The sequence below is a fragment of the Canis lupus genome, chromosome 15 (assembly GCF_003254725.2).
Source record: "Canis lupus dingo isolate Sandy chromosome 15, ASM325472v2, whole genome shotgun sequence".
Lineage (NCBI taxonomy): Eukaryota > Metazoa > Chordata > Mammalia > Carnivora > Canidae > Canis > Canis lupus.
The window spans coordinates 10,383,502-10,410,550 of NC_064257.1; the positions used below are offsets into that span (position 1 = coordinate 10,383,502).

The following is a 27,049-nucleotide window of genomic DNA, read 5'->3' on the forward strand; positions in this document are numbered from 1 at the left end:
GTGAAATAATAGAAAAAAGATATATTGGTCTCTGTCCCCCAGTTCCGGGCACAGGAGCTTCTAGAACCCTTATAATTTCTTAAGTGATAAGAATCTAGTGGTATCTTTTGTTATAATATTTGGTTTTTGACTCTGGTCCTGACATAGAACTCCTAAATCCCTTGGAATTTACTGGGTGATAGGAATGTCTTTTGTTCTATTGAGGAGACTTTGGGCTCCTGGATAGCTTCAGGATGGGGTGACTACCAGAAAGACCAAGCCATGATTAGAAGCTTGGAAGGATCATTCCTACTCCCCATCCTCCAGGAAGGAGAGAAGGACTAGAGATTGAATTAGTGATTGATCATGCCTATGTAATGAAGCCTCCATAAAAATCCCAGTAGTACAGGTTGGGAAGTTTCCAGAGAATACATGAAGATGTGGGGAGGAGAAGTGTGCCCAGAGAGAGCACAGAAGCTCGGCATGCCTTCTCACATAGTATTCTCTAGGCAGCTCTTCCATCTTGCTATTCCTGAGTTACATCCTTTTATAATAAACCAGTAATCTAATAAGTAAATTTTTTTCCTGAGTTCTTTGAGCCACTCTAGCAAATTAATTAAATTGAAGAGAGTGTTATGGGGACCCCTGATTTATAGCCAGTAGGTCAGAAGCACAGATAGTAGCCTGAAATTCTGATTAGCATCTGAAGGGGGAGTAGGCTTGTGTCAGAATTGAGTTAAATTATAGGACACCTAGCTGATGCTACAGAATTACACAACTTCTTATTGACCCTACTCAGAGCGAAAACACAAGAGGAGGATGATTTTGTGAATTTAGTGTGGACACTTAAATCTACTACTTTTGTTGTTTCCTCAGTACCCAGAATAGTTTCAGGTGAGTAACTAAATATTTGTTGGATGAGTTAATGTTGGAATGAATGAATGAATGAATGAATGAAATATTCAAATGAATGAGATGCATGAGTGCTGTGTAAGTACAACACAATGGAAAATCATTGAGACTTTTAAAGTAATCCCAGAGGCAGACTCTTAAGTGTAGAGAAGAAACTGATTGTTACTAGAGGGGAGATGGATGGGGGGATGTCTTAAATAGGTGATAGGGATTAGGGAGTACACTTGCAATGAGCACTGGATGTTGTATGTAAGTGTTGAATCACTAAATTGTATACCTGAAGCTAATATTACACTGTATGTTAACTAACTGGAATTTAAGTAAAAACTTTAAAAAAATATTGAGAAAAAGGTAGTATGAATCAGTTAAATTTTCTTGAAGAAAATGATTCACATCTGGGTCTTCAGCTCCATTAGGCAACAATAGGCATTCCTTCCTTCATGATCCCATATTGTATTTCACATTATAATTAGTTGTTTCTATAACTGGGAGGAATATGTCTTACCATTTTTATATCCCCTCTGGTCCTAAAACACTATGCTCAATGAATAAAAGAATGAATGAATTTGAACTGGTGAAAAGAGGATATTCTATATAAAGGATCAGTATGATTGAAGGAAAGGAAGTCTGGGTTTGTTGGAAGAATTCTCTTGATGGCAAGATCAGGTCGTTAATGCTAAAATACTATACTTTGTGGGTCCAAAGTGTATTTTGAAAATAATTTGACTCCAACATACCATAGAGTAATAATTTCAACTTGAACAAAAGTATACTAATTTTGAAAGTATTTTTCTATATTTTAAGTATTTTCAGGAGATGAAAAAAATGGATAATGGGCACAATGAAACCAATATTAATTACAAGGGCACTTGGATGGCTCAGTTAAGTGTCTTTTATTTTATTTTATTTATTTTATTTTATTTTTTTTAAGTGTCTTTTAACTCTTGATTTTGGCTCAGGCCATGCATGCTTTCAGGGTTGTGAGATCGAGCCCTGTGTCAGGCTGTGCACTGGGAGTGGAGCCTGCTTTGGATTCCCTCTCTCCCCCTCTCTCTGCCCCTCTACCCTCTCTCTCTCAAAAAAAAGCCAGTTTTACAAAAATTATTATGATCCTAGTTTACAGGCTTTCCAAACATGTGGAATAAGTAGAGTTGCCTAAACTTTAACAACTCATAATATATATGATTTTTTTGAGTGTGTGTGTGTGTGTGTGTGTAATGAAAATGTATTTATCATTTCTATTTTCACAAAATTCTAAATATTTTCTTTTTCTATTTGTTTATAAATTCTTATAAATTAAATGTATTAAGTATTTAGTTTTACTGGTCTACAGTCAGTCATTTAGAAATTGGCCAGGTGTGGAGGCTGCTAATAAGAATAAAGCTAGTGACAATGGGGCACCTAGCTGGTTCAGTCTGCTAAGCGTCTGACTTAAGCTCAGGTAATGATCCTGAGATTGAGCCCCACATTGGGCTTTCTGCTCAGCAGGGAGTCCTTCACACCCCCCCCCCCCAACTTGTGCTCTCTGTTTTGCTCACTCTCTGTCTCAAATAAATAAGTAAAAAACCTTAAAAAAAACCAAAACTAATCGTAATGCTGTGATGTAGTCAGTGAAGTCTGGAAAATGATGGTCTGTTTTAACTAATGTGTATTATACTGAGAATAATGAGCATTATACTGATATTCCTATTTTTATACTTTCACACTGTTTCAAGAGTTAGTTATACCTGCTTTATTTCCCATGTATTTCTTAGCTTTTTATAATTTAATTTTTATAAAAACTTTTTTTTTTTAAATTTTTAAATTTATTTATGATAGTCATACAGAGAGAGAGAGAGAGGCAGAGACATAGGCAGAAGGAGAGGGAGAAGCAGGCTCCATGCACCGGGAGCCCGACGTGGGATTCGATCCCGGGTCTCCAGGATCGCGCCCTGGGCCAAAGGCAGGCGCTAAACCGCTGTGCCACCCAGGGTTCCCTTATAAAAACTTTAAAAATATGTCTAATAATCTTTTCTCAGGCCTCATAATATGAGACTATTTTCACATTTTTCAGTTTTGTCTAATCCTTCCTTATAGTACCTTATTTGCCCCTTCTGTGACATACTCCTGGTCTTTTCTCTCATATCTAACCCTTCTATTTTTCTTTTAGTCTTTAGCTTTCTCTCCTGTTTATTATATGTATGAATTCCCCAAGACTCTAATCTCTGTCTCACTTCTCTTCACCAAAGACAGCTTATAGGGGTAGGAAATTAAAATATTTTTAGGGCCGCTTTTATTTGCCTTTAAACATATATTGCTTTACTTAACCTAGCTCTACATTTTTAAATTACTTTTTGTCTCCAATTGGATATAACCTGAGCTGTGTATAGTAAAATTAGTTGTTGAATATATTTTTGTTCCTGCTAGAAGGCAAGCCATGTTACATCCATTAGTATATCTCCATTCCCCAATATATATTTGTTAGGTAAACAAATGATATCCTACTGTCACTTTGATGTTAACTTGTTCAAAATTGAACTCATCTGAAATTTTCCTTTGCTTCTATATCCACTCATCGTTCAGTGTCCAGATCAAATTCCATCTCTTTTCTGAAACTTCCCTTAATCCTCACAAAAATCTGTCTTCCTATTCTATATTCCTTTAGCAAATTATACTTTTATTGTACCTTCATTCTGGATTACATTTTATTTTTTTTTTTATTTTTTATTTTTTTTATTTTTATTTATTTATGATAGTCACAGAGAGAGAGAGAGAGAGAGGCAGAGACATAGGCAGAGGGAGAAGCAGGCTCCATGCACCGGGAGCCTGACGTGGGATTCGATCCTGGGTCTCCAGGATCCCGCCCTGGGCCAAAGGCAGGCGCCAAACTGCTGCGCCACCCAGGGATCCCTGGATTACATTTTATATTTTTATGTACAAAATAGGTTGAGGTCAGGGACTTTCTACCCAAAACAAATACATTATTTAAAATGATCTAAAGACTAAGAAAATGAAAGTAGAAGTGTTGCACTGTTCCTTTTGCATAGTATTGCCTCCTATCCCATCTTGCTACTTTTCACTTAACCTTCAGTCTTTTTGTTTTTTAAGATTTATTTATTTGAGAGAGAGAGAAAATGTGTGCACATGTGCACAAGTTGGGGGAGCGGCATAGGGAGAGAATTTTCAAGCAGACTCTGCTGACCATGGGAGTCCTTCATGGGGGCTCTATCTTATGACGTGAGCAAAAACCAGGAGTCCAGTGCTCATCTGACTGAGCCACCTAGGCACGTGTGCTTATCCTTCAGTCTTAGTTGAGACATTATTGCATCTAGAAAGTTTTCCGAGCCTTGGTCAGGTCTTGACTAAGCGGCTTTTGTTTTTGTATTTGTTTTTTAAAAGATTTGTTTATTTTTTACTTTGGCAGAGAGGAGCAGAGGGAGAAGGGGAGAGAGAATCCTTAAGCAGACTCCCATCTGAGCACAGAGCCCAACCTGGGGATCGATTCCTGGACCCGTAGATCATTACCTTAGTGGAAGTCAAGAATTGGTTGCTTGGGATGCCGGGTGGCTCAGCAGTTTTGTGTCTGCCTTCAGTTCAGGTCATAATCCCAGGATCCAGGATTGAGTCCCACCCCAGGCTCCCTGTGAGGAGCCTGCTTCTCCCTCTGCCTGTGTGTCTGCCTCTCTCTCTGTATCTCTCATGAATAAATAAATAAATCTTAAAAAAAAAAAAAAAAGAGTTGGTTACTTAACCAACTGAGCCACTCAGACACCCCTGTTTTTGTTTTTTGTACTCCTCTAGCATCATTAGCTTAACAAGTTATCAATTGCCATTTAGTGTCTGTGCTGTGCTACGCAACAGGGATAAAGTAATGAACAAAATTGTTATTGTCTGGTCTGTCACATAGCCTACATCCTATGGAGAGGGGCAGACATAAAACCAAATAAGTAATTATCAATTACCTTGAGGGAAAAGCACAAGGTTCTATGTGAGAGTGAGCCTACGTAGATGGGGGTTGATGCAAGAAGAATTCTTTGAAAAAGTGTATCTATGATTAAAATTTAGCCAGACAAGAAATGAGGAAAGGGCATTTCAAATAAACAAAGTATCTTCAGAAGACCTAAGAAATAGAACTTGATGCTTTTGAGGAACAAAAAGACAAGCCCATTTTGGCTAAGGATATAGTATTAGCTCATTATTACAGATGCGGAATCTGAGGTTCAAAGAGGTTCAGTGAGTATAGAACATATTAAGGTCATAAATAATAAGTGGGAGAGTCTAGATTCAAATTTTGGACTTTGTAAATCCTTAGTATTCTTTCTATTCTACCTTGGCATTCCCGAGTGAAAATTTGAACAAAATCTTTCCAAACTGTGGTATTTTGTTTCTTTTCCAACACCATTGAAAATTCTTTTACTATTTTCTTTCTTTCTTTCTTTCTTTCTTTCTTGCTTTCTTGCTTTCTTTTCTTTCTTTCTTTCTTTCTTTCTTTCTTTCTTTCCTTCCTTCCTTCCTTCCTTCCTTCCTTCCTTCCTTCCTTCCTTCCTTCCTTCCTTCCTTCCTTCTTTCTCTTCTTTCTTTCTTTCTTTCTTTCTTTCTTTCTTTCTTTCTTTCTTTCTTTCTTTCTTTCTTTCTTTCTCTTTCTTTCTTTCTTTCTTTCTTTCTTTCTTTCTTTCTTTCTTTCCTCTCTCTCTCTCTCTCTCTTTTTTTTTTTTTTTTTTTTAGCAAAGGAGATATTTGTATGTGGAACCAATGCCGTCAAAAGAAAAAGGATAATTGACCTGGCAATAAGCAGGGATGCTTCCATTGAATTTGTGGCTTTGAAGACCCATTTTAGCATTTGTTTGACTCAAAGGATTTATGAACCTCCAGAGTTGTCAGGGTTCTATGGAATTCACTGTCTATATTAATCTGTGGATTTCTTTGTTTTTTACCAGTGAAGCATTACAACTCTCAAAATCTTACACTCTACTTTATTTCCATTCAACAGAATAACATGTAAACTTGACCCTCTTTTGGCAAATATTTAAGTTAATGTCTCACAAAATACTCTGTTTTTGGGAATTGATTTCTAGACAGCTGATAAAGCTTTGAAATGTTACTGTTTTTTTCTTTTCTGTTTTCATTTTGATGTGGACTTGGATGGACAAGGGGAGGGAAGAAGTTGTTATGATGCAGAGGCAAAGTTGGAAAGGCAAAGTTTTTTCCTTCAGAGAATCTTTGTTACCCTGCAGTAAACTGCCCATAATCTAGGATGTTGCAACCTGCTTGCTTAGTAGCCTGCAAAAATGTTGGTATCATGTCATTTCTGTGCTATGTTCTAAGTAACTGGTGACTGGTTAGCTTAGAGACCAACTTCAGAAATGTTTTATATAAGGAAACTTCCCCAGTGATGTTCCTGCCTCCTTTTATAACCTGGTACAATCATGGTACTGTGTTCTCAAACAGTTTTTGCCTCTACGTTTTTTCCTTCTAAATGTTATTTTTACTAAGAATAATAATTATAACATGAAAGAATGAATTTAATTCCTGAGCTAATTTTTACATTCTTATTGGAATTTTTCATTTGTGATTTGTGAAACCTTATGTGTTTCTTTATAACATGAAAGAATGAATTTAATTCCTGAGCTAATTTTTACATTCTTATTGGAATTTTTCATTGTGATTTTTATGTCTTACTCTTCTCAATCTGAAGAAGGAAATAATGTTAAAAATATTACTTTAAGGTACTGATTTTACTTGTTCTGACATTCTTAAGCATTGGTTTTTGTGGGTGTTTTGCTTGAATGAGGACTGTGGAATTAAGCTTTTTATGACTCAAGATTTGGAGATATTATATACCAAATGCATGTTTTTTGTTTGTTTATTTGGTTTGGTTTTAGTTTTCTAAAATACAGTTTTATTATACCAAATAGAGAAACATTTTAGAGAATATTTTGTATTATTAAGGAAACAGTATTTCATTTAAATTTGATTTTTCAAAGTACACTTATTTCCCTGTACAGTGTTCTCCACCTCACCCATCACTGAGCATTTTTCTGTTTTTTTTTTAAATGGCTTTCCCTGTTTTTTTTGTTTGCAGGCAGCTATCAATGGTGTAATACCCCAGGAAAATGGCATTCTACAAAGGTATGTTAGTTATAAGGTGCTTAATGGTAAGGATGAGAATTTAGCCAAGCAAAAAGAAATAATTGTTAATTTTTTTGTTTAATTTTTTGACAGGGTATTTGATCTTTGGTATAGAAGCTCATTAATATAGTTATTGTTCTTTTAGTACATTTTTGTTATATCAATTTCCTAAAGTTTCCAACTTTTAACTATATAATGTTATTTCAGAATGAGTGATACTGTTTTTCAAGGACATCTTTTTAAAAAATTTTTTTTTATTGGTCAAGGGCATCTTCTAATTCATAAAATGGGAGGTACTGAATCTCAGTAGCTGTAGAGCATGGTTATCATCTACCTATCCAGGAGTTCTCTCCAACCTTACTACATTCTTTTTTTCTTCACTTTTGGTTTTTAAATTAAGTACATGATAATTTGCAAGAATTTGAATAAGTACTTAATTGATGAAACCTCCCAGAGCACTGAGCCATTTCGCCTGAAGAATCCATTGTTAACATGTGGAATGGGCTTCATGGTTTTGTGTCATTGCCGGAAGGTAAAATTGGCAGATGATGCCAAGAGAACTACAAGTTACAAAATAATTCCTTAAATTAGAAATAACTTTTCCTCACCTTTCTTTCCTTAAAATTGGAGACTGGTTTGGATTAAAAGAGGACACTATAAAGTCATAGGAGGTAAAACCATTCTCCCTTCCAAGTATAGTTTAATTACTTGATCCCCACCCCCACCCCCCCAATTCAAACTTTGGCTTGAATTTTAGTGGCTAGGATTTCTAAGTCACTGAAGCATGATCTGCTAAGTGCAGATGAGGCAAACAGAAACAGTAGACTAGGACTGAGGTTGTTTTGGAGAGGAAGAAAAGTGCTGTTGCAAAACCATAAAAAAATTCACCATGAACTGCAAAATGGACTGTACTTTATAGGAAACTGTGTATATTTAGAAATGAAGCAAATTCTCTTTGGTACTTATACTACCCTTAGTAATTAATAGACCTGTTCCCCACCATTTTTAAAACACTATCAGAGTTTCATCCAGAGTAAATGTGGCTGATTTCCAGAGTCTGTACCTTTTTTTTTTGGGGGGGTGGGGGGGGCGGGTCCGAAGCATTCAGTTTTACTGAAACCCTTGTCTAGAAAGCAAACCAGGTGATTACCAGAACTTCCTTCATGATCATTTTTTTCTTGGTTTAGGAAGTTTTAGACTTCTAAATATGGTTCCAGTTTTATTCTTGAGTAAATGTTATTTCACTTTTGTGCCAAAATTTTTGCTTGTTAAATCCTTGTGGATTCAGCTGCTGGGTTTCTGAGCACATAGTGGATATATCTTAAAATTAATATTTTGCTATTGGTGAACTGTAGAAATTCCCTTATCCCTGGAAACATTGCATCTCTCCTGTCACTAGTGATACATTTCGATTAATATATTTTCTAAGTAGAGATTCAGCACTAAACTGATTTCTAATACTATAATATTTGGGGTTTACCTTTTGTCAGAGTGAGTTTTTGTTTTATTTGCTTGTTTATTAATTAAAGGAATGAATCATATGTGCACAGAAGAAAATCAGTTGTATCTAGTAATAGTCTTCAACTCTCTCCTTTCCTGACTTTGTTCTTTAGCTTTGAAATCACTGTGGATTTGACATAACTGAAAATTCCTCTTAACTAGGGGAAAATGAAAGAGGGCTCTTTGCTCATTTGCTTCTACTGAAAGTGGAAGACTTAATAGTAGGAATGGCATGCGTAGGTAGTTAAAAGATTTTTGTTTTTTAATTTGACTTTTGTAATATAGTCTGTGAATGCAACTGACTCTTAATTTGTCAGTTCATACTTCGATAGGGAAAGAGCTACCAACAAGTTTTTTAAATATGAATTATTTTTGGAGGGAGAAGAGCCCAATCCCTGTGCTTTATAGCTTTTCTTGAAATCAGTTTTTTGTGTGAATTCAAAAGTGGGAATATGATTTTTAATGTGCCCATGAAGTCCAAAGCAAAAAAGCTAACAATTTTAAATGCTTAAGGCACTGTGCTAAGTAACTGACATATTTTCATCACTTAATACTTAGTGTAACCCTTAAGAGTTTCATATTTCATAGTGAGGAAACCGAAAGTTAGAGAGTTAACATAGATTTGCCCACAGTCACAAGTGTAGTAGATGATAAAGTCTGGATTGTCTTCTTTTAAAAGCCATGCTTTTTCTCTGATACCGCTCTGCCCTATTCAAGGTCTGCAAACTAGCCATGTCCCACCTTTTTAAAAAGATTTTTTCCCTTGGATAAAAAAGTTGGAATTTAATACGTGTGTATAAGATCTTTCTCCCATAGTTTTGTTTTTAGTTACTTATTTAGTAAAGGTAAGTAAAGCCAGATATTCTTATCCCTCACTTTACAGGTTTAGAGAATAAGGGATGAAGTGACTTGGCCCAGATGGTACAGCATGTGTTGATGGAGTCAGGAATATAAGCGAGTCTTCTGCCTCAACCTTGGTCCAAGGCTTATTTTATTAGACAATATGCTGCTAATACAACACATTCATAAACTGTATTGCTTATGCTGTCATAAGTGTAAGCCATTCAGTCATAAAACATCAAGTATGTGCATATTTATTTACATCTTGGTGTAATATTTTATTGTCCATCTTATTGTCCAGAGCCATTTAAACATTATTTTTGGAAATAGTTATTGTTAGAAGAAAGTGCTAATGAATTACCTGTGTTAATAGGCAGGACATGCTATGTTTCCTAAGAATTTTATGAATCAGTAGTATAATTTTCCTCATTGACTAAGTGGGTAGTATCTGTCAACTCTTATTTATTTATTTATTTATTTATTTATTTATTTATTTATTTATTTATTATTTTTATTTTTATTTTTTTTTAATTTTTATTTATGATAGTCACACAGAGAGAGAGGGAGGCAAAGACACAGGCAGAGGGAGAAGCAGGCTCCATGCACCGGAAGCCCGATGTGGGACTCGATCCCGGGTCTCCAGGATCGCGTCCTGGGCCAAAGGCAGGCGCCAAACCGCTGCGCCACCCAGGGATCCCTCTATTTAATTTTTAAAAGATTTTATGTATTTATTAATGAGAGAGAGAGAGAGAGAGAGAGAGGCAGAGACAGGCAGAGGGAGAAGCAGGCTCCACGCAGGGAGCCTGACATGGGGCTCCTGACATGGGGCTCAATCCTGGGTCTCCAGGATCAGGCCCTGGGCTGAAGGCGGTGCTAAACTGCTGAGCCACCCGGGCTGCCCATATTTATTTTTTTGACCCAGATGATACAGTGTATGTTTCTTTGTCCATTGTTTAATTCATTGAGAAAACCTAGAGAAGACTAGACATTTTTTCACTTATTGACCATTATGTTTTCAAAATATGTAAGTGCTAAGGTTTCTAATATAGAAAATATCCATTTTGGCCAATTAGTTTCTATTTATTGTCTTCTCTGATGCTCATTTAAGAATCTGATTTTATATATTTATTTTATATATTTATTCATGAGAAACAGAGAGAGAGAAAGAGAGTGAGGCAGAGACACAGGCAGAGGGAGAAGCAGGCTCCTCACAGGGATCCTGATGTAGGCCGAAGGCAGACGCTAAACTGCTGAGCCACCCAGGGATCCCCAAGAATCTGATTTTTTTTTTTAAGATTTTATTTATTTATTCAGAGAGAGAGAGAGAGAGAGAGAGAGAGGGAGAAGCAGGCAGAGAGCCCAACGTGGGACTTGATCCAGAGCTCCAGGATCACACCTTGGGCTGCAGGCGGCGCTAAACCGCTGCGCCACTGGGGCTGCCCTGATTTTTTTCTAAAGACAAGTTTATCTTTAAGACACATGTGTGTTTTTGTTTTGTTGTTTTTGTACCTAGAAATTTTTCCTGGGGATGGATTTTTAAAAACTGAAATAAACATGTACAGAGTTCTTGTTTAGTGTGCTTTGTCCGTTGCCTTCCAAGGACATGTGTGGTTTGTAGAGGAAAGTTGAGTGAGGATAAAAACACTCCTTTAGTTGAGGTTTAGATCTAAAACAGATTTCTCCATAGAGCTTCCTTTACTAATCAGTGTCTATTTAATTATTAACTAGAAAACAATAGTGAATAGATCAAATTATAGAATGTGTCTTCATAGACATAGTCTTAAAAATACTTTTTTTGGAGTCAGAAGTTTTGGATATCTTTGTACTTAATGGATACTATTGAACATTAGTCAAAATTTATAGGATCATTAACTATAGTCTTTCTTTCTCTCTCTCTCTCTCTCTCTCTTTGGATTGCTAGTGAAAAACTCTAATGTAAATTTATTATTTATTATTTATCTTGAAATAGAGTAATTATAGCCAATAAGAAAATTCTCGAGTGAAAACTAAAAAATTCTCTCTGGCTGACAACACACCAAATAGCCTGCTATGATTAGAAATGTTAAACTGTCTCCTTGAGTTAGAGTTTGGTAAAGAAGAAAAAAAGTGCACGAAGGTGTTTCAAACACAGGGAATTTCATATAGGGAATCAGTTCCAAGATGTGGAGCAGGTTGAAAGAAGCAAAAAGGGAATACAGAAACAATTCAGATATAATGACTTCAGGAAACAGCTGGATCACCAGACCCACCTGTGGGTGGGGTGGTCCTGCTGTGACTGAGGAAAGGAGCATAAGGCAAGAGCAGATTTACAGTTGCAGCATCCCTGAGTAGGGTGGGCACAGCCGGGACTGTGTGGACTAAGTTCAGGGTACTCCAGGAAGCCTGCTCTAGGACAGATCTGTCTGGGAGAGCCCCCTGCTAACCAGTAAAGGGCAAGAAGTCACTCCTGGTATTAGGGGAAAAAGGGAAAGTGATTGGGAGAGATTGAAATTAGCAGGATTTTGAAGCCCAAAGGAAGGACTCTGGCAACATGGCCCCTGCTCAGCTGATACTGGTACCTCTACAGGATGCAGAGGCTTTTTTGAAATAATTGAAAGAAGCCAGAAGCTAACATCAGTGGCTGATGCTAAAACAAAGTGGATGTTATTGTTACAGTAATGTCACTGCTAGGTCACTGATGTTGATAAAATAACATTAGTATGTAAAACTGTAAGAAGAAAATTTTGTGTGTGTCTGTGCACACACTCGTGTGCTGCTACATTTTTGTTACTGTTATTGGTCATAAGGCCATGGTTAGTATTTGCCAGTTTCTTCTTTCACTCTTTATATTCCCTTTGCCAGCAACTCAGTCAAGTTTCTTTACTTGGTGGGACATCTCAAATATTCATCCTAACAGTCAGGATCCTCAGTTGACTTGCTTTTGTTATTTGGCTATAGTTTTCCATACCCCAGAAATAGTCCATTGTATAGCAGCAACCCAGTTTTTTCTTGGTAATCAGGACCTCCCACCTCACTTTGTATCCCCTTATTTCATTAGTTGATTCAGTAATATGAAGAGTACAAAATGGCCAAGTGGCATTCTCAGGTTCTAATTCTGTGAAAGTATTGTGGAAACATTACATTCCTGGGAACTGTGATCTCTGAATCACCAAAGCCCAAAGTAGCAGGAAGCAAAAATTCTGTTAAGTTATTCGGCATAGTAAGAGAAACCACTATTATCACTTAGTTCTCATACCTATGTTTTCTGGCAATATGAGAAATATCACAGTGTTTTGGTTACTGATACAAAGCATATACAACATCCTTTAAGGTGGAGGGCCAAGTTTTGAGTGTTGTCTCCCAGCTGTCTTTAGCAGGACATTCTACAGTTCTAACAAGCTAGGTGCTTCTGGGTGACAGTGTATATGAATATTACCAGCACTACACTTCTTTTGCTGTGAAATGAGTTTCTTGGTTAGAACCAGTGTTGTGTAGGAAAGCCTTAGATTAATACATGAATGGTGGTGCTGGCAGAAGCATTGCTGTCAGGGAAGTCCATTTCATATTCAGAAAAGTGTCATTTTTTTTAAAGATTTTATTTATTTATGATAGAGAGAGAGAGAGAGAGGCAGAGACACAGGCAGAGGGAGAGGCAGGCTCCATGCCGGGAGCCCGACGCAGGACTCGATCCCAGGACTCCAGGATCACGCCCTGGGCCAAAGGCAGGCGCTAAACTGCTGAGCCACCCAGGGATCCCCCAGAAAAGTGTCATTTTAAGGGAGAACAAATTGCTTCTTTTTCTGTGATAGAAATGATCTATTACCAGACCCCCAAGGAATGATGTCATATTGGGGGCTCAGTTTAGACTGTTGTTTGCAGTTTAGATGCTCAGTAGTTTCCCTAGCCAGATTCAGACTTGAGGAGAAACTGATGTTGTGCCTTTGTCTAATTTCCACTCCTATTGGCATGGCCACATTATACATTAATGCATTGATAGTCCTAAGGGAGTAAGGGAGAAAAGCTGACTGACATCAACAGAACAATATCATGTTATTCACATTGAGAGCCTTTTTTTTTTTTTCTCCAGTGGATAGCTTGTAGGCAGCATTCCTTTCAGAAGCATATATTCACATTTTGTGTCCATTCTGAAAGTCCCATTTTCTAATCTTTTACCCAGACTTTCTTGTCCACCTAATTTTTCTTTTATTCTTTCCAAGTCTTGATCAGCTGACCAACCTGTCCATGGTTCAATATAGATTTGTACCTCAGGCAATTTCTCTAAATGAAAAGGTAACTTGTGGTACGATCCCAAGTTCTCCCTATTAGGAGACTTTTCTTTCACTACTGTCTTTCTGAAATATCTTTGTTTAGGGGCTGTAATGCTTCAGCAGTTTGTTTTTGGTTGGTGTGAACAGGTATACACAACCATATTTTCCTTTCCCAGTCCACATCTTTTCTTCCTCATTTAACTTAGTTATTTCTTATTATTTTTTTAAAATTTTTATTTGTTTATTCATGAGAGGCACAGAGAGAGGCAGAGACACAGGCAGAGGGAGAAGCAGGCTTCATGCAAGGAGCCCAACATGCGACTCGATCCTGGGTCTCCAGAACCACACCCTGGGCCAAAGGGGGGGGCGCTAAACCACTAAGCCACCCGGCTGCCCAGTTATCTCTTATTATTGACAGAAAGTGCAAGATAATAGCAACTGGCCTTTTACCCTGACTTACTTCTGAGTACTTACCAAGGTAGCGGGTCCCTGCATTTTTGTGGCATGTATCTTCTAATCTCTGTCATACATGTGTCCAAGTACTTGCTACTTTTGCTTTTCAGGATCAGTTCACATTGTTATCAATGTAATGTTGTTTTGTGGAATGTCTAGTTGATCAAGACTTCTCTAGGCTAGATTGTTAATGCTAAAGATTGGGAGAGTTGACATAATCTTCTGAAAAAGACAGTGACTTGTTTGCCCTGCTGGGTAAAATTAAAATGGTTGTCTTGGTGACTGCAAATTAACATAGAGAAAAAAAGTATATGTGAGATCAGTGTCTTCCTGTTACTAACCTTTCCTGCATAGCAATCCTAACTATATGGATCAGGAAGGCAGTATGTGTTGTCTGCCAGTTACTGAAGTATGTCTCTTTGAATTATACATTTAGAATCTAGAAAATAAATTGTAGGGTAGGTTGACAGATTGTTTGAACATAGTATGAATGGATTTGGGCCCAAACTTCATTTTACCAACACAGTCCTCTACTTTTATATCCCCAGGAATTAGAGTTAGCATCTAGTAATCTCCTAAAAATTTAGATATTTTCCTTTTATCAGTATACAGACACCCTAGTTAATGACTGCAGCCTCCTAGGGCAAGTCTTAGAAGAAAATTTCCAATATACACGGGGGCTACTACTACTTCAGAAAGTGCTACATGTGTGGCTCTGTTGTATTGTCTTTGTGGGGATCAGGAGCTCTATGTCCGTGAAACAGTTAATGTTTGGAAACTGAGAGTGACTATGACTCTCCATTGTGGTTACAGACATTAGGTTTTAGGCTATCAGGTCTAGGGGTCTAATGTTTTTAGATCAAGTAATATTTTTATCAACTGACTTTTAAGTTGGTTTCTTAGAAATAATTATGTTCTGGGGCTCCTGGGTGGCTCATTTGACTCTCTCTCTCTCTCTTTTTAAGATTTTACTTATTTATTCGTAAGAGATACAGAGAGAGAGGGAGAGACATAGGCAAAGAGAGAAGCAGGCTCCCTGTGGGGAGCTGGAGGTAGGACCCGATTCTGGACCCCTGGGATCACGACCTGAGCCAAAGGCAGATGCTCAACTACTGAGCCACCCAGGCGTTCCAGCATTTGACTCTTGATTTCAGCTCAGGTTGTGATCTCAGGATTGTGAAATTGAGCCCCCAGTGGGGCTGGTCATGGAGCCTGCTTATGATTCTCTTTCTCCCTCTTTCTCTGCCCCTCTCCCTCACTGCTTACTTTCCCCCACCCTTGGGAAAAAATAATAATTATGGCCCATTTCTAAAGATCTCTGCAGGTTGAAATCTTCTGATTGTCACTTTTTGTCTGTGCTGTCCATTAATGTAATTGCTTCCACCTTTTTCTTACTAAATTCTGCCATTTGACCTCAGCACTTTGGGATACCATGCTCATTAAGGAGATTTATTCAGTGGTGTCATCTCCTCATGTTATTCCCAACCCATGGAAGACAACTGCTACAGTTTTTTTAAGAATGCAAACTCCTCTTACTAATGTATTTTGTAATACTTTAGTGCAATGTCCTTTGTGACCTCATGGATGATGTAGTAGGAGAGTATATGTATGTTTGGATTGTATATGGTAAATCCACTTGAGCATTCTTATTTTTCTAAGCATCTGGATTTCCTCTATACTTTGCCAGGAAAGTTTGGGTATTTCATCCTCATTAAATGTAGACTCCTTTGGAACTTAAGTTTCATTCAGTCGATAAGCAAACTATTAGAGGTACTTACAGCTGCTTAAGCAAACATGTTATATATTTGGCTGTATCAAAACTCTTTTGGTCAAATTCACTTCAAATTCATTTTCTTACATATTCCCTAGGATTTTGCTGGTATAATTTATCAAAATATTTTTATCAAAAGATAAATTTATCTCTTTATCAAAATAATTATTTTTGGAAATAACCTTCTCTGAGTTAAGACATTGTATTTACTCTCTTGGAGAATGCCTAGATCTGATTTTAGAGGCAATAAGAAATGGTTTGGGTAGGTTTTGACAATAGGCATTCCTTTTCAAGGCAATGATCTTAGTAAGAGCATTATCAGTTTTCGAGCAAGAGGAGGATAACTTTAGTCATGGAATAAGGAGTTGTTTCTGCTTACAAAGAAGGTTCACAGGAACTCCATGGGTTCAAGATTGTTGCCTTCATCTGAGTCCACTTGGATATCCCCATTCCACGTTGTAGAATACCACTCCTCCTAAAACAGTGCTGTAATTTTCACAAAAGATACTTAGAAAGTATATATACTCAACTTTCACTGTAATGCTGCAAGCTGAAAAGTTAAATTTGCATGTGATTCTCAGTAGGATCATACCTGGGAGACAGGAAATGAGAAAGTGCTACTTCAGAAGCTTTCTTATCATGGCTTAAACTGAAAGTTGATAACCCTAAGTGTGTCATTTTCTTCTGTTAAGCATTCCATTAGAGTCAAAAGCAGCCAGCTCATAGTCTTTACTGTCATTATGACTACCATAAGGGCCAAGTCAAATAGCCATTTGTCCCCTTAGGCACTTGTTTTAATAGGTATGTGTTCATAATGAATTATAAGTGATGATTTAATCATTATGCTAGTGCATGATCACTGGTATCCCATTTTCCATTAGCAAGTAGCTCATCAGTGTATTGAAGGTCAAGGACATAATCAAACTAATTCCTGAATCCTCTTTCTGGGATACCTCCATTACCCACCCCCCCACCCACCTCCCAAAAATTGGGTATTTCAAGTTTAATGTAGGATTGGTTACACAGGTGTGGAGCAAAAAAAGTAAAACTGAAGTAACCTCTGTATAACTGCTTCAGGAAGTTACCACTCTTAGGTCCAGATCAAAGGGATTAATAGAACTTCAGAGCTCCAAGCAGCCCCTTGGACCTGAATGAGGATCAGGCCACTTTAGAAGGCATACAGTCTAGCTGCTGTCTGTGTCTGAGGGATTGTCAGGAAGCTGGTTATATGAACGCTGAAAAAAGCAGGAGACTGAAAGCTGCTGTATGATACTAATAGAAATATATGTGAATAGGAAGAAGGAAAGCTTTCCTTCTCTCCTCCTAACAATCTATCTCTATCTAGTATCCTATTTGCAGAATCTATTGGGGAAACATATGCCAAAGGACAAATAGAATTTTGCAGAATCTGCATCATAGAATAGACCACAGAAGGATGAATTCGGGGTTAAGAAAACATTAAGTCAGGGACCAGCCTATTAACTTTAGCTATATTTCCGAGCTTCTGAGAAGTGACAAAATTTAGAGATCTGAAATATCATTGCGCATATTCTGTTCATAGATACTTAGGAGCTCACTTTGGATTCCAACAGTGATGTTTCCTGCTTGGACGTTTTCTTTTCCATGTCTTACTTTTAAGATAACTTTTCTTGAATCTAACAGCTAGGAGAAAGTGTAGGTTTTTTTGTCTTTGGATCAGTGATTATTAGAGTGTCTGAACTCGTTATTTTCATACTTTTTTGGCTATGACCTACAATTAGAAATACATGGAATCCAAACACATATGCAAGAATGTATCAGAATCAAAAGTTTTAGGAAACAATACTTGATCTTAACTATTAAGTACCATGTACTGATCATTTGTATCTTATCCTATCCTGTCCTATCATATCGTCTTCTTTAAAAGATGATCACAACTCACTAAATCAACTTTTTAATATAAATTTGGTAAGCACTAATCAGAGCAGTAGTGTGAAGTAAAGGTAAATATTTTTTCTTGGTTCATTGTATGAATAGTGCTTATTTGTGTGTTTTTGGTCATTCTTTTTATTGTTCCTGTTTGGGTTCCTAATCTGTTCTTTTCCCACAGATTTAGGGGTATTTTAAAACTCAGCTAGTAGTTTTGGTGGTGGTGGAACATATATACAATAATAATGTTTCAATGGAAGCATTCCTTTGGTTCTCTTCTTCCTTATTCCTCCTAGTGAGGGGGCGGTGGGGAGGAGTGACTATATATGATAAATTGAGAGAAAACCCAAGTTCTTTAATAATTATTCCTTTACTCTTTAGCTTGTTAAATATTTAAGTGCTTTCTCTATAAAATCTTGAGCTCCAGGCAGAGTATACAGCCATAAAACATAAACGTGGGGATGCCTGGGTGGCTCAGTGGTTGAGCATCTGCCTTTGGCTTGGGTCGTGATTCCACAGTCCCGGGATTGAGTCCCAAATGAGTTTCCCTGCATAGAGCCTGCTTCTCCCTCTGCCTCTGTTTCTGCCTCTTTCTCTCATGAATAAATAAATAAAATCTTTAAAAAAGAAAACCACAAATGTGAACTTTGACCTTGTAGAACTTATATTCTCCTGGAGTCTTAAATATCAAATGATTAATACCAATTATAATTGGTAGTGATGAGGAATTAGAACCAGTCTGAGGTAGTAAAACATGCACTGAGTTGAAAAACATTCAATCTGAGATATGAAGTGTGAATATAATTAGCTAGAAGAAAGTTGGAATATTGGGATGAGATGAGAAAGAATAGTCTTAGAAGGAATAGTCTGTGTTCCGCTATGAAATGGGAAGGATCAAGGTGAGATGGAAGAAATGAAAGCTTGTTGTGCCTGGAAGCATACAGAGATTGGAGGAGATAGCCTAGCACAAGCTAAGGATAGGAAGGTAGGTAGGCTTTGGATCATATAGAGACTTACATGTAGTTCTGTATGAAGAAGAGGGGAATATTGAAGAAAATGATATGAAGATATTTCTATAATTTCATTTTTGTAGTGGTATGGAATGACATGCACAGGAGCAAGGGTACGTTCAGAGAGATTAGTTAGGAGGCTGTTGTATTCAGAAGAATAATTCAGGAGATATTGAAGGTACTGGAAAGGAAATTCATAATCCATAATGTAAAGCTAATTAGAAGATGGTTTTGGATAGATGTTGCCTCTGTTTTATAAAAAGAAAAAAAGAATAGAGGTTTAAGGATGGTAAATTTCTGAGTTTTGTGGAAAGTAGAGTTAATCAGATAATGCTTCAGTGAGCATTCATTAGTGAATGAATTCACTTTCATTAGTGAATGTAGAAGACACTGTTCTTAATTAACAGAAATTAATGTTTTACTAACATCATAAAGCAAAAACCTGATTAAATGATAGATGATATGTATGATACTGTCAATAGACATAGGAAGGCAAGGTTGGGAGGGAGAGTAATGTAGCTTTCAGTCACTAGGAAAGATTTTATGGAGGAAGTAAAACTTTAGTTAGGCTTTGATGCACAGGTAGGTAAATTTGATTGGAAGACCAACACAAGCCAAGTATGGAATGGGTCCTTAGTGGTAATCTATAAGGATTTGGTTGATGATAATCTTTCTTTTTATGTCAATATTTCAGTGACTATGGAGGTGAAACTATACCAGGACCTGCATTTGATCCAAGTCACCCAGCTTCAGCTCCTGCTCCTTCTTCCTCTTCAGCATTTCGACCTGTAATGCCATCTAGGCAAATTGTAGAAAGGCAACCTCGGATGCTGGACTTCAGGGTTGAGTACAGGGACAGAAATGTTGATGTGGTACTTGAAGACAGCTGTACTGTTGGTAAGGTTTTTCCTAGTATAAAGCCTTCATAAATAGAGAATTTATTAGGTAAACATTTCTTTATATTCTTTTCTTTTGAGTTGAATGCCAATAAGAAGGGAGAAAAGACAATTGAAACTGATATTTTCCATACAGATAATTATACTGCATTTTAAAATACTGTGTTGTTACTGAGGCAAGTTTAAGAATAATTCTTTTGTTCCACTTGAATGGTATAAGATGCTGTTTTAGGGCAGATGCAAATCAAACTTTTAAGTATATTGCTTATTGGACTTTATAGCTGAAATTCATTAATTTTTCATACTGTGGTTAATGAGAGATCAGAAATAAGACATGTTTTCATTACTTCTTCTCCTACCTAGTTGTATAAGTTTTTCAATGTTGTCCTTTCAAAGGAAACTTTGAAAAAAAAGTGTATGCCTGCCATTATTGGACAGATTTTACCAGATTTCTATAGAGAAACTGTGTTGAATGAATATTTGATTCAGATTATTTGACTTATAAATCTAAATTCCAGATATTTCTGAAAATTTTGCCTTTGTTTTATTAGGAAGATTCTTTCCTAATTTTATTTAATTTATTAATTGAGGTACACTACAGGAGCACTTGGGTAGCTCAGTAGGTTAAGAAGCATCCAACTCTTGATCTCAGCTCAGGTCTTGATCTCAGGATTGTGAGAAAAGAAAGAGAAGAAGTATGCTGTAGAGAAAAGCAAAACTGTTAAAAGATTGATCATTCTCAAACACGAATCAGATTGTTATTCCCTTACTTAAAAGGCATTTAGAAACTTTCCATTGGTTTAGGATAAAATGAAAATCTTTTACCATGGCCTGTAAGCCCTGCTTGATCAGGTCCCTGCTACATTTCTGGTTTTCATCTGTTACCACTTTTGCCCTTGTTCACCATGCCTAAGTTGTTTTGGACTTGTTTCAGTTCCTTGAATAGGTTATGAGCCCACTCAAGGCATTTATAATGTACCTTCCTTTGCCCAAATTTCTTTAGTCCATTTTTTCCCATGCTCAGTTCCATGCCTCCCATATATTCTCCTATTAACTCCTTTTTAAAAAAAAATTGTGGTAAAAAAGTACATAATATGATACCTATCCTTTTAACAAATTTTTAAATGTACAATATAGTTTTGTTAACTATATGTACATTGTTGGACAGCAGATCTCTAGAAGATTTTCATCTTGTATAATTGAAACTTTGTATCCATTGGATGACAACTCCCCATTTTCCCCTTTTGCCAGCCCCTGGCAATCATCATTCTACATTCTACTCATCTGAGATGAGTTGGACTACTTTAAATATATCATATAGGTGGAATCATACAGTGTTTGTCCTTCTGTGTTTGGCTTATTTCACTTAGTATGATATCCTCAAGTTTCATCCCTGTGTAGAATATTATAGGATTTTCTTTTTTCTTTTCCTTTTTTTTTTTTTTAAGATTTATTTATTTATTTATGATAGAGATAGACACAGAGAGAGAGAGAGAGGCAGAGACACAGAAGGAGGGAGAAGCAGGCTCCATGCTGGGAGCCCACTGTGGGAATAGATCTTGGGACTCCAGGATCGCGCCCTGGGCCAAAGGCAAGCGCTAAACCGCTGAGCCACCCAGGGATCCCTATTATAGGATTTTCCTCTTCTAATGAGTAATAATCCATTTTATGCATATACTACATTTTCTTTATTCATTCACCCCTCTGTGGATATTTAGGTTTTTTTCACCTCTTGGATATAGTGAATATCCAATGGATATACATTCCTACCAATATAAAATGCATAAGGTTCTAATTTCTCCACATCCTGTCAACACTTACTATTTTCTGTTTTGTTTTTGATTTATAATGGCCTTCTTAACAGGTATGAGGTGATATCTCATTATGGTTTTGGTTTGGATTTGCATGATAATTAGTGATGTTGATTATCTTCTCATATACCTGTTGGTTTTTGTATATCTTCTTTAGTGAAATGCTTATTCAAGGTCTTTGCCTATCTTTAAGTCAGAATATTTACTTTTTTGCTTTTGAATTGTAGGATTTCTTTATATATTTTGAATACCAGTTCCTTTTAAGATACATACTTTGCAGTTATTTTCTTTACAATCTTGTTGGTTGTTTCCTTTGCTGCACAAAAGTCTAGTCCCACTTATCTATTTTTACTTTTGTTGTCTTTGCCTCTGGTCTCATATCCATGAAGTCATTGCCAAGACTAATGTTACGAAGCTTTTGCTTTATATTTTCTTTAATGAGTTTTATAGTTTCAGATCTTATATTTAAATCTTTAACCCATTTTGAGTTAATTTCTGAATATGGAATAAGCTAAAGGTCCAATTTCACTCTTTTGCATTAGATATCCATGGTGTTTTCTGTGCACCATTTGTTAAAAAGACTATCTTCCCCCATTGTGTAGATTTGGCACTCTTGTCAAGTCATTTGACCTATATGCATGGATTAATTTCTGGGCTTGTTATTCTGTCTATATATTTTTCTTTATGCCAGTACCTACTATCTTATTACTTTGTAACATGTTTTAAATTCGGGATATGAGGCCCCCAACTACATTTTTCTTTCTCAGATTATTTTGGCTATAATAGGGTCTTTAGTGATTCCATATGAATTTTAACACACTTTTCTGCAAAAATGTCCGCGAAGATGCCATTGGGATTTTGATAGGGATGACATTGAATCTGTAGGTTGCTTTGGATGGCATGGATATTTTACCAATATTAAATCTTTCAATCCAAGAACATGTGATGTCTTTTCATTTATTTGTTTCTTCTTTACTTTCTTTTAGCATCGTTTTGTTGTTTTCATTGTACAGATCTTTTGCTTCCTTGGTTAAGTTTATTCTTGTGTATTTTTATTCTTTTTGATAGTATTGTAGATGAGATTGTTTTATTAGTTTCCTTGTTAGATTATTTATTGTTAGTACAGAGAAATATAACTAGTTATTGTATGTTAATTTTATATCTTGTAACTTTCCTAAATTTGCTTATTAGTTCTAGCAGAGTTTTTGTTTTTTTAAATGCAATCATTAGGGTTTTCTACATGTAATATCATCTGGAAGCATAGATAATTTTATTTCTTGCTTTCTGATTTGGATGTCTTTTATTTCTTTTTATTGCATAAATTGCTCTGGCTAGGATTTCATATACTCTGTTGAATACAAGTGGCAACAGTGGGTATTCTTGCATTGTTCATGATCTTTAGAGGAAAAGATTCTAGTTTTCACCATTGGGTGTGATATTAGCTATGGACGTTTCATATATGGCCTTTATTATGTTGTAGTAATTTTCTTCTGTTTGCAGTTTGCATATTTTTATCAGGAAATGGTTTGAATTTTGTCAGATGCTTTTTCTGCTTCTATTGAGATGATCATGTAATATTTTTCCCTTCATTTTGTTAATATGGTGTATCACATTGATTTCCACGTGTTAAGCTCTTTTTGCTTCACATGCATACATTTCATTTGGTTATGGTATATGATTCTTCTAATGTGCTATTGAATTTGGTTTTCTAATATTGAGGATTTTTGAATCCATATTCATCAGGGATATTGGCTTATAGTTTTTGTTCTTGTTCGTGTAGTGCCATTGTCTGACTTTGACATCAGGGTACTGTTAACTTCACAAAATGAATTTGGAAGTATTCTCTACTCTAATTTTTGAGGTGAGTTTAAGAAAGAGTGACATTAATTTTTCTTTAGATGTTTGATAGAACTCTTTTTTATTTAAATTTTTTTTCTTTTATTTATGATTTATGATAGTCACACACACAGAGAGAGAGAGAGAGAGAGAGGCAGAGACATAGGCAGAGGGAGAAGCAGGCTCCATGAACCGGGAGCCCGACGTGAGATTCGATCCTGGGTCTCCAGGATCGCGCCCTGGGCCAAAGGCAGGCGCCAAACCGCTGCCCCACTCAGGGATCCCTGATAGAACTCTTGAAACTATCTGGTGCTGAATTTTTCTTTGTTGGGAGGCTTTTGATTACTGATTCAGTCTCTTTACTAGTTACAGATTTGTTTAGATTTTCTGTTTCTTTGGATTCAGTCTTTGTAGATTATATATTTCTATGAATTTACCCATTTCTACTAGGTTATACCATTTGTTGGCATATAATTGTTTATAGTAGTCTATTCATATTGATTTCTGTGACATAGTTGTAAGGCCTCCTTTTTCCTTTCTGATTTTACTTGAGTCTTCTTTTTTTTTTTTAGTTTAGGCTAAAAGTTTATCAGTTTTCTTTATCTTTTCTAATATCAATCAGTTTTGCTGATTTTTTGAAAAGTTGTTTTTCTATTCTCTTTTCATTTCTGCTCTAATCTTTTATTATTTCCTCCCTCTGGGCTTAGCTTGTTCCTCTTCTTTAGTTAACTTGAGATGTGAAGTTGTTTATTAGATCTTTCATATTATTCTCTCTTTTTTAAATGTATACACTTACTGCTATAAACTTTGCTATTTTTCTTACATCTCTGAAATTTTGGTATGTTGTGTTTTTGTCTGCATTTGTCTCCAGATATTTTTAAATTTTTCTCTTGATTTTTTTCTTTGATCTTTTGGTTGTTCAGGCATAAGTTGTTTAATCGCCACATATCTGTGATTTTTCCAAGATAGATGACATATCTTTTTTTTTTTTTAAAGATTTATTTATTTATTTGAGAAAGAGCATGCATGGAGGGAGTGGGAGGGGGAGAGAATCTCGAGCAGACTCCCTGCTGAGCATGGAGCTGAATGCAAGGCTTGATTTCATGACCCTGAGATCATGCCCTGAGCGGAAATCAAGAGCGGGATTCTTAACCAATTGAGCCACCCAGGTGTGCTAGGTCACAAACAAGTCTTGACAGACTTAAGACTGAAATGATATCAAGAATGTTTTCCTACCACAGTATAATGAAACTAAAAATCAATAGTGGTTTTCCTTCTGCTTCTTTCTTCTTAAATTTATTAAGACTCATTTATAGTCTAACGTGGTGTCTACCCTGGAGAATGTTCCTTGTGTGCTTGAGAAATATGTGTATTTTGCTGCTCTTCAGTGTAATGTTTTGTGTATGTCTGTTAGATCCATTTGGTCTATGATATTGTTCAAGCCCTGTGTTTGCTTATTGATTTTCTGTAAGTTTCACCCATTATTGAAACACAACTACTGTTGTGTTGTTGTGCATTTCTCCCCTCAGCTCTGACATTGTTTGCTTCATATATTGGGTGCTTTGATTTGGGTGCATATGTGTATAATTGTTGGTTGTATCTTCCTGGTAAATTGACTCGTTTATCATTAAATAATGTCCTATGTCTCTTGTGACAGTTTTGATTTATGGTCTATTTAGTCAATGTAGTTACGGCCACCATGCTTTCTTTCGGTTACTATTTGCATATAATATTTTTTTTCTGTCCTTTCACTTTCATCATATGTGTACATGAATCTCAAGTGAATCTCTTGTAGATACCATATAGTTGAAATTTTCTTTTTAAATCCATTCAGCGGGGATCCCTGGGTGGCTCAGTGGTTTAGAGCCTGCCTTTGGCCCAGGGTGCGATCCTGGAGTCCCGGGATCGAGTCCCATGTCGGGCTTCCAGCATGAAGCCTGCTTCTTCTCCCTCTGCCTGTGTCTCTGCCTCTCTCTCTCTCTATGTCTATCATAAATAAATAAATAAATAAATAAATAAATAAATCTTAAAAAAATAAAATAAATCCAGCTAGTGTGTCTCTTGTTAGGGGAGTTTTATCCATTTACATTTAAAATAATTACTGATAGGAAAGGACTTACTATTGCCATTTTGTTGATTATTTCCTTTGTCTTTGTAGCTTTTGTTTCCTCTTTCTCTTTGTTGTTTTTTTTTTTTTTTTTTAGTGTCATGCTTTATTCTTGTTCTCATTTTCTTTTGTTTATCTTCTATAAAGATAGAAGTTTTCTTTGTATGTTCTAATCTTCTCTAGCTGTTTTCTTTGTGGTTACCATGGGGCTTACATAAAGCATCTTATAGTTTTAATAATCTGTTTTAACCTGATAATTTCAGTCATATATAAAACTAGTCTTCATCCCCTCCCTTTGTTATTGATGTCACAAATTACATCTTTTTGTATTATGTACTATTGATATTTTATAATTATACTTATTTTGTATGCTTTTGTCTTATAACCTCTATATCAGATTAAGTGTTTAATCACTGTTGTTACAGTATTCTATACTTGTTTGGGTGTTTATAATTGTCTATATGTTTACCATTAACAGCTTTATACTCCTGTGTTGCTATTTAGTATCCTCTTGTTATGACTGGAGTACTCTCTTTAGCATTTCTTATAAGGCAGGTCCAGGGTTGGGCTTTCTTGGTTTTTGTTTAAATGGGGAAAGTCTTTATTTCTCCTTAATATATGAAGAACAGTTTTGCTGAACATAGTATTCATTTTGGCAGTTTTTTTTTTTTCAGTACTTTTATGTGTCATCCTACCCCCTCTGCTGCAGAGTTTCAGTTAGAAATCTGCTGATATGGGGATCCCTGGGTGGCTCAGTGGTTTGGCGCCTGCCTTTGGCCCAGGGCACAATCCTGGAGACCCGGGATCGAATCCCACGTCAGGCTCCTGGTGCATGGAGCCTGCTTCTCCCTCTGCCTGTGTCTCTGCCTCTCTCTCTCTCTCTCTGATTATCATAAATAAATAAAAATTAAAAAAAGAAAATAAAAAAAAAAAGAAATCTGCTGATACTGGGGGCTTCCTTTATGTGATGAGCTTTGCTCTTGTTGCTTTCAAATTCCTTTTTGTCTTTTAATTTGACAATTTGAATTTAATGGTTTTTTTTTGGATATGGACTTTTTAGGATTTATTATTTTTTGGATCCTTTATGCCTCATGAATCTGCATCTCTGTTTCCTACCCCAGATTTAGGAAGTGTTCAGCCATATTTCTTCAGATAAACCTTCTGCCCCTTTGTCTGGTCTTATTTTCTGCAACTCCCATAATGCACATATTGGTCATTTATCTTCTGTCTTTTTTCACTCTTTCTCTTGCATTTTTTTTCTTTTTTCTCTTTTCTGATTGGATAATTACAAATGACTTGTCTTCAAGTTCACATAGTCTTTCTTCTGGTTAAGTCTGTTGTTGAGCTCTTTTAATGACTTTTCAGTTATTATATTCTTTAGCTCCAAAATATGCTTGGTTCTTTTTTTTATATATATATAATTTTCTCTTTGTTGATATTTAAAATGTATATATAATCCTAAAATTACCAAAACTCTCTACTGATATTTGAATAATAGTTTTATTTATCTTTACAATAGTAATTAGAATTGACTCTGCTTATTGTTCATATAGATTTTCAATAATATTGCTAAGGCACCTTGGTGTATTAGTAGGGAACCCTTTATATAGCATTTTACTGGCTTTTACTTTCCTAGTTTAGTGATGAATATATTTATTATAGAGGAAAGAA

The 27,049-nt window shown here is 36.1% G+C and overlaps 1 protein-coding gene across 5 annotated transcripts in view; it reads left to right on the plus strand.

Annotated features, from left to right (window-relative positions):
• The window catches only part of FAF1 (Fas associated factor 1), a 460,703-nt gene that overhangs the window by 136,866 nt on the left and 296,788 nt on the right, over positions 1-27,049 (plus strand). For 4 of the 5 annotated variants that reach the window (XM_025420121.3, XM_025420122.3, XM_049094402.1 and 1 more), the window contains 2 exons: positions 6,953-6,999; positions 19,423-19,625. In XM_025420121.3, the coding sequence (XP_025275906.1) occupies positions 6,953-6,999; positions 19,423-19,625 (250 nt within the window). The remainder of the gene's footprint in view (positions 1-6,952; positions 7,000-19,422; positions 19,626-27,049) is intronic. The other variant, XM_049094404.1, reaches the window with a different exon arrangement.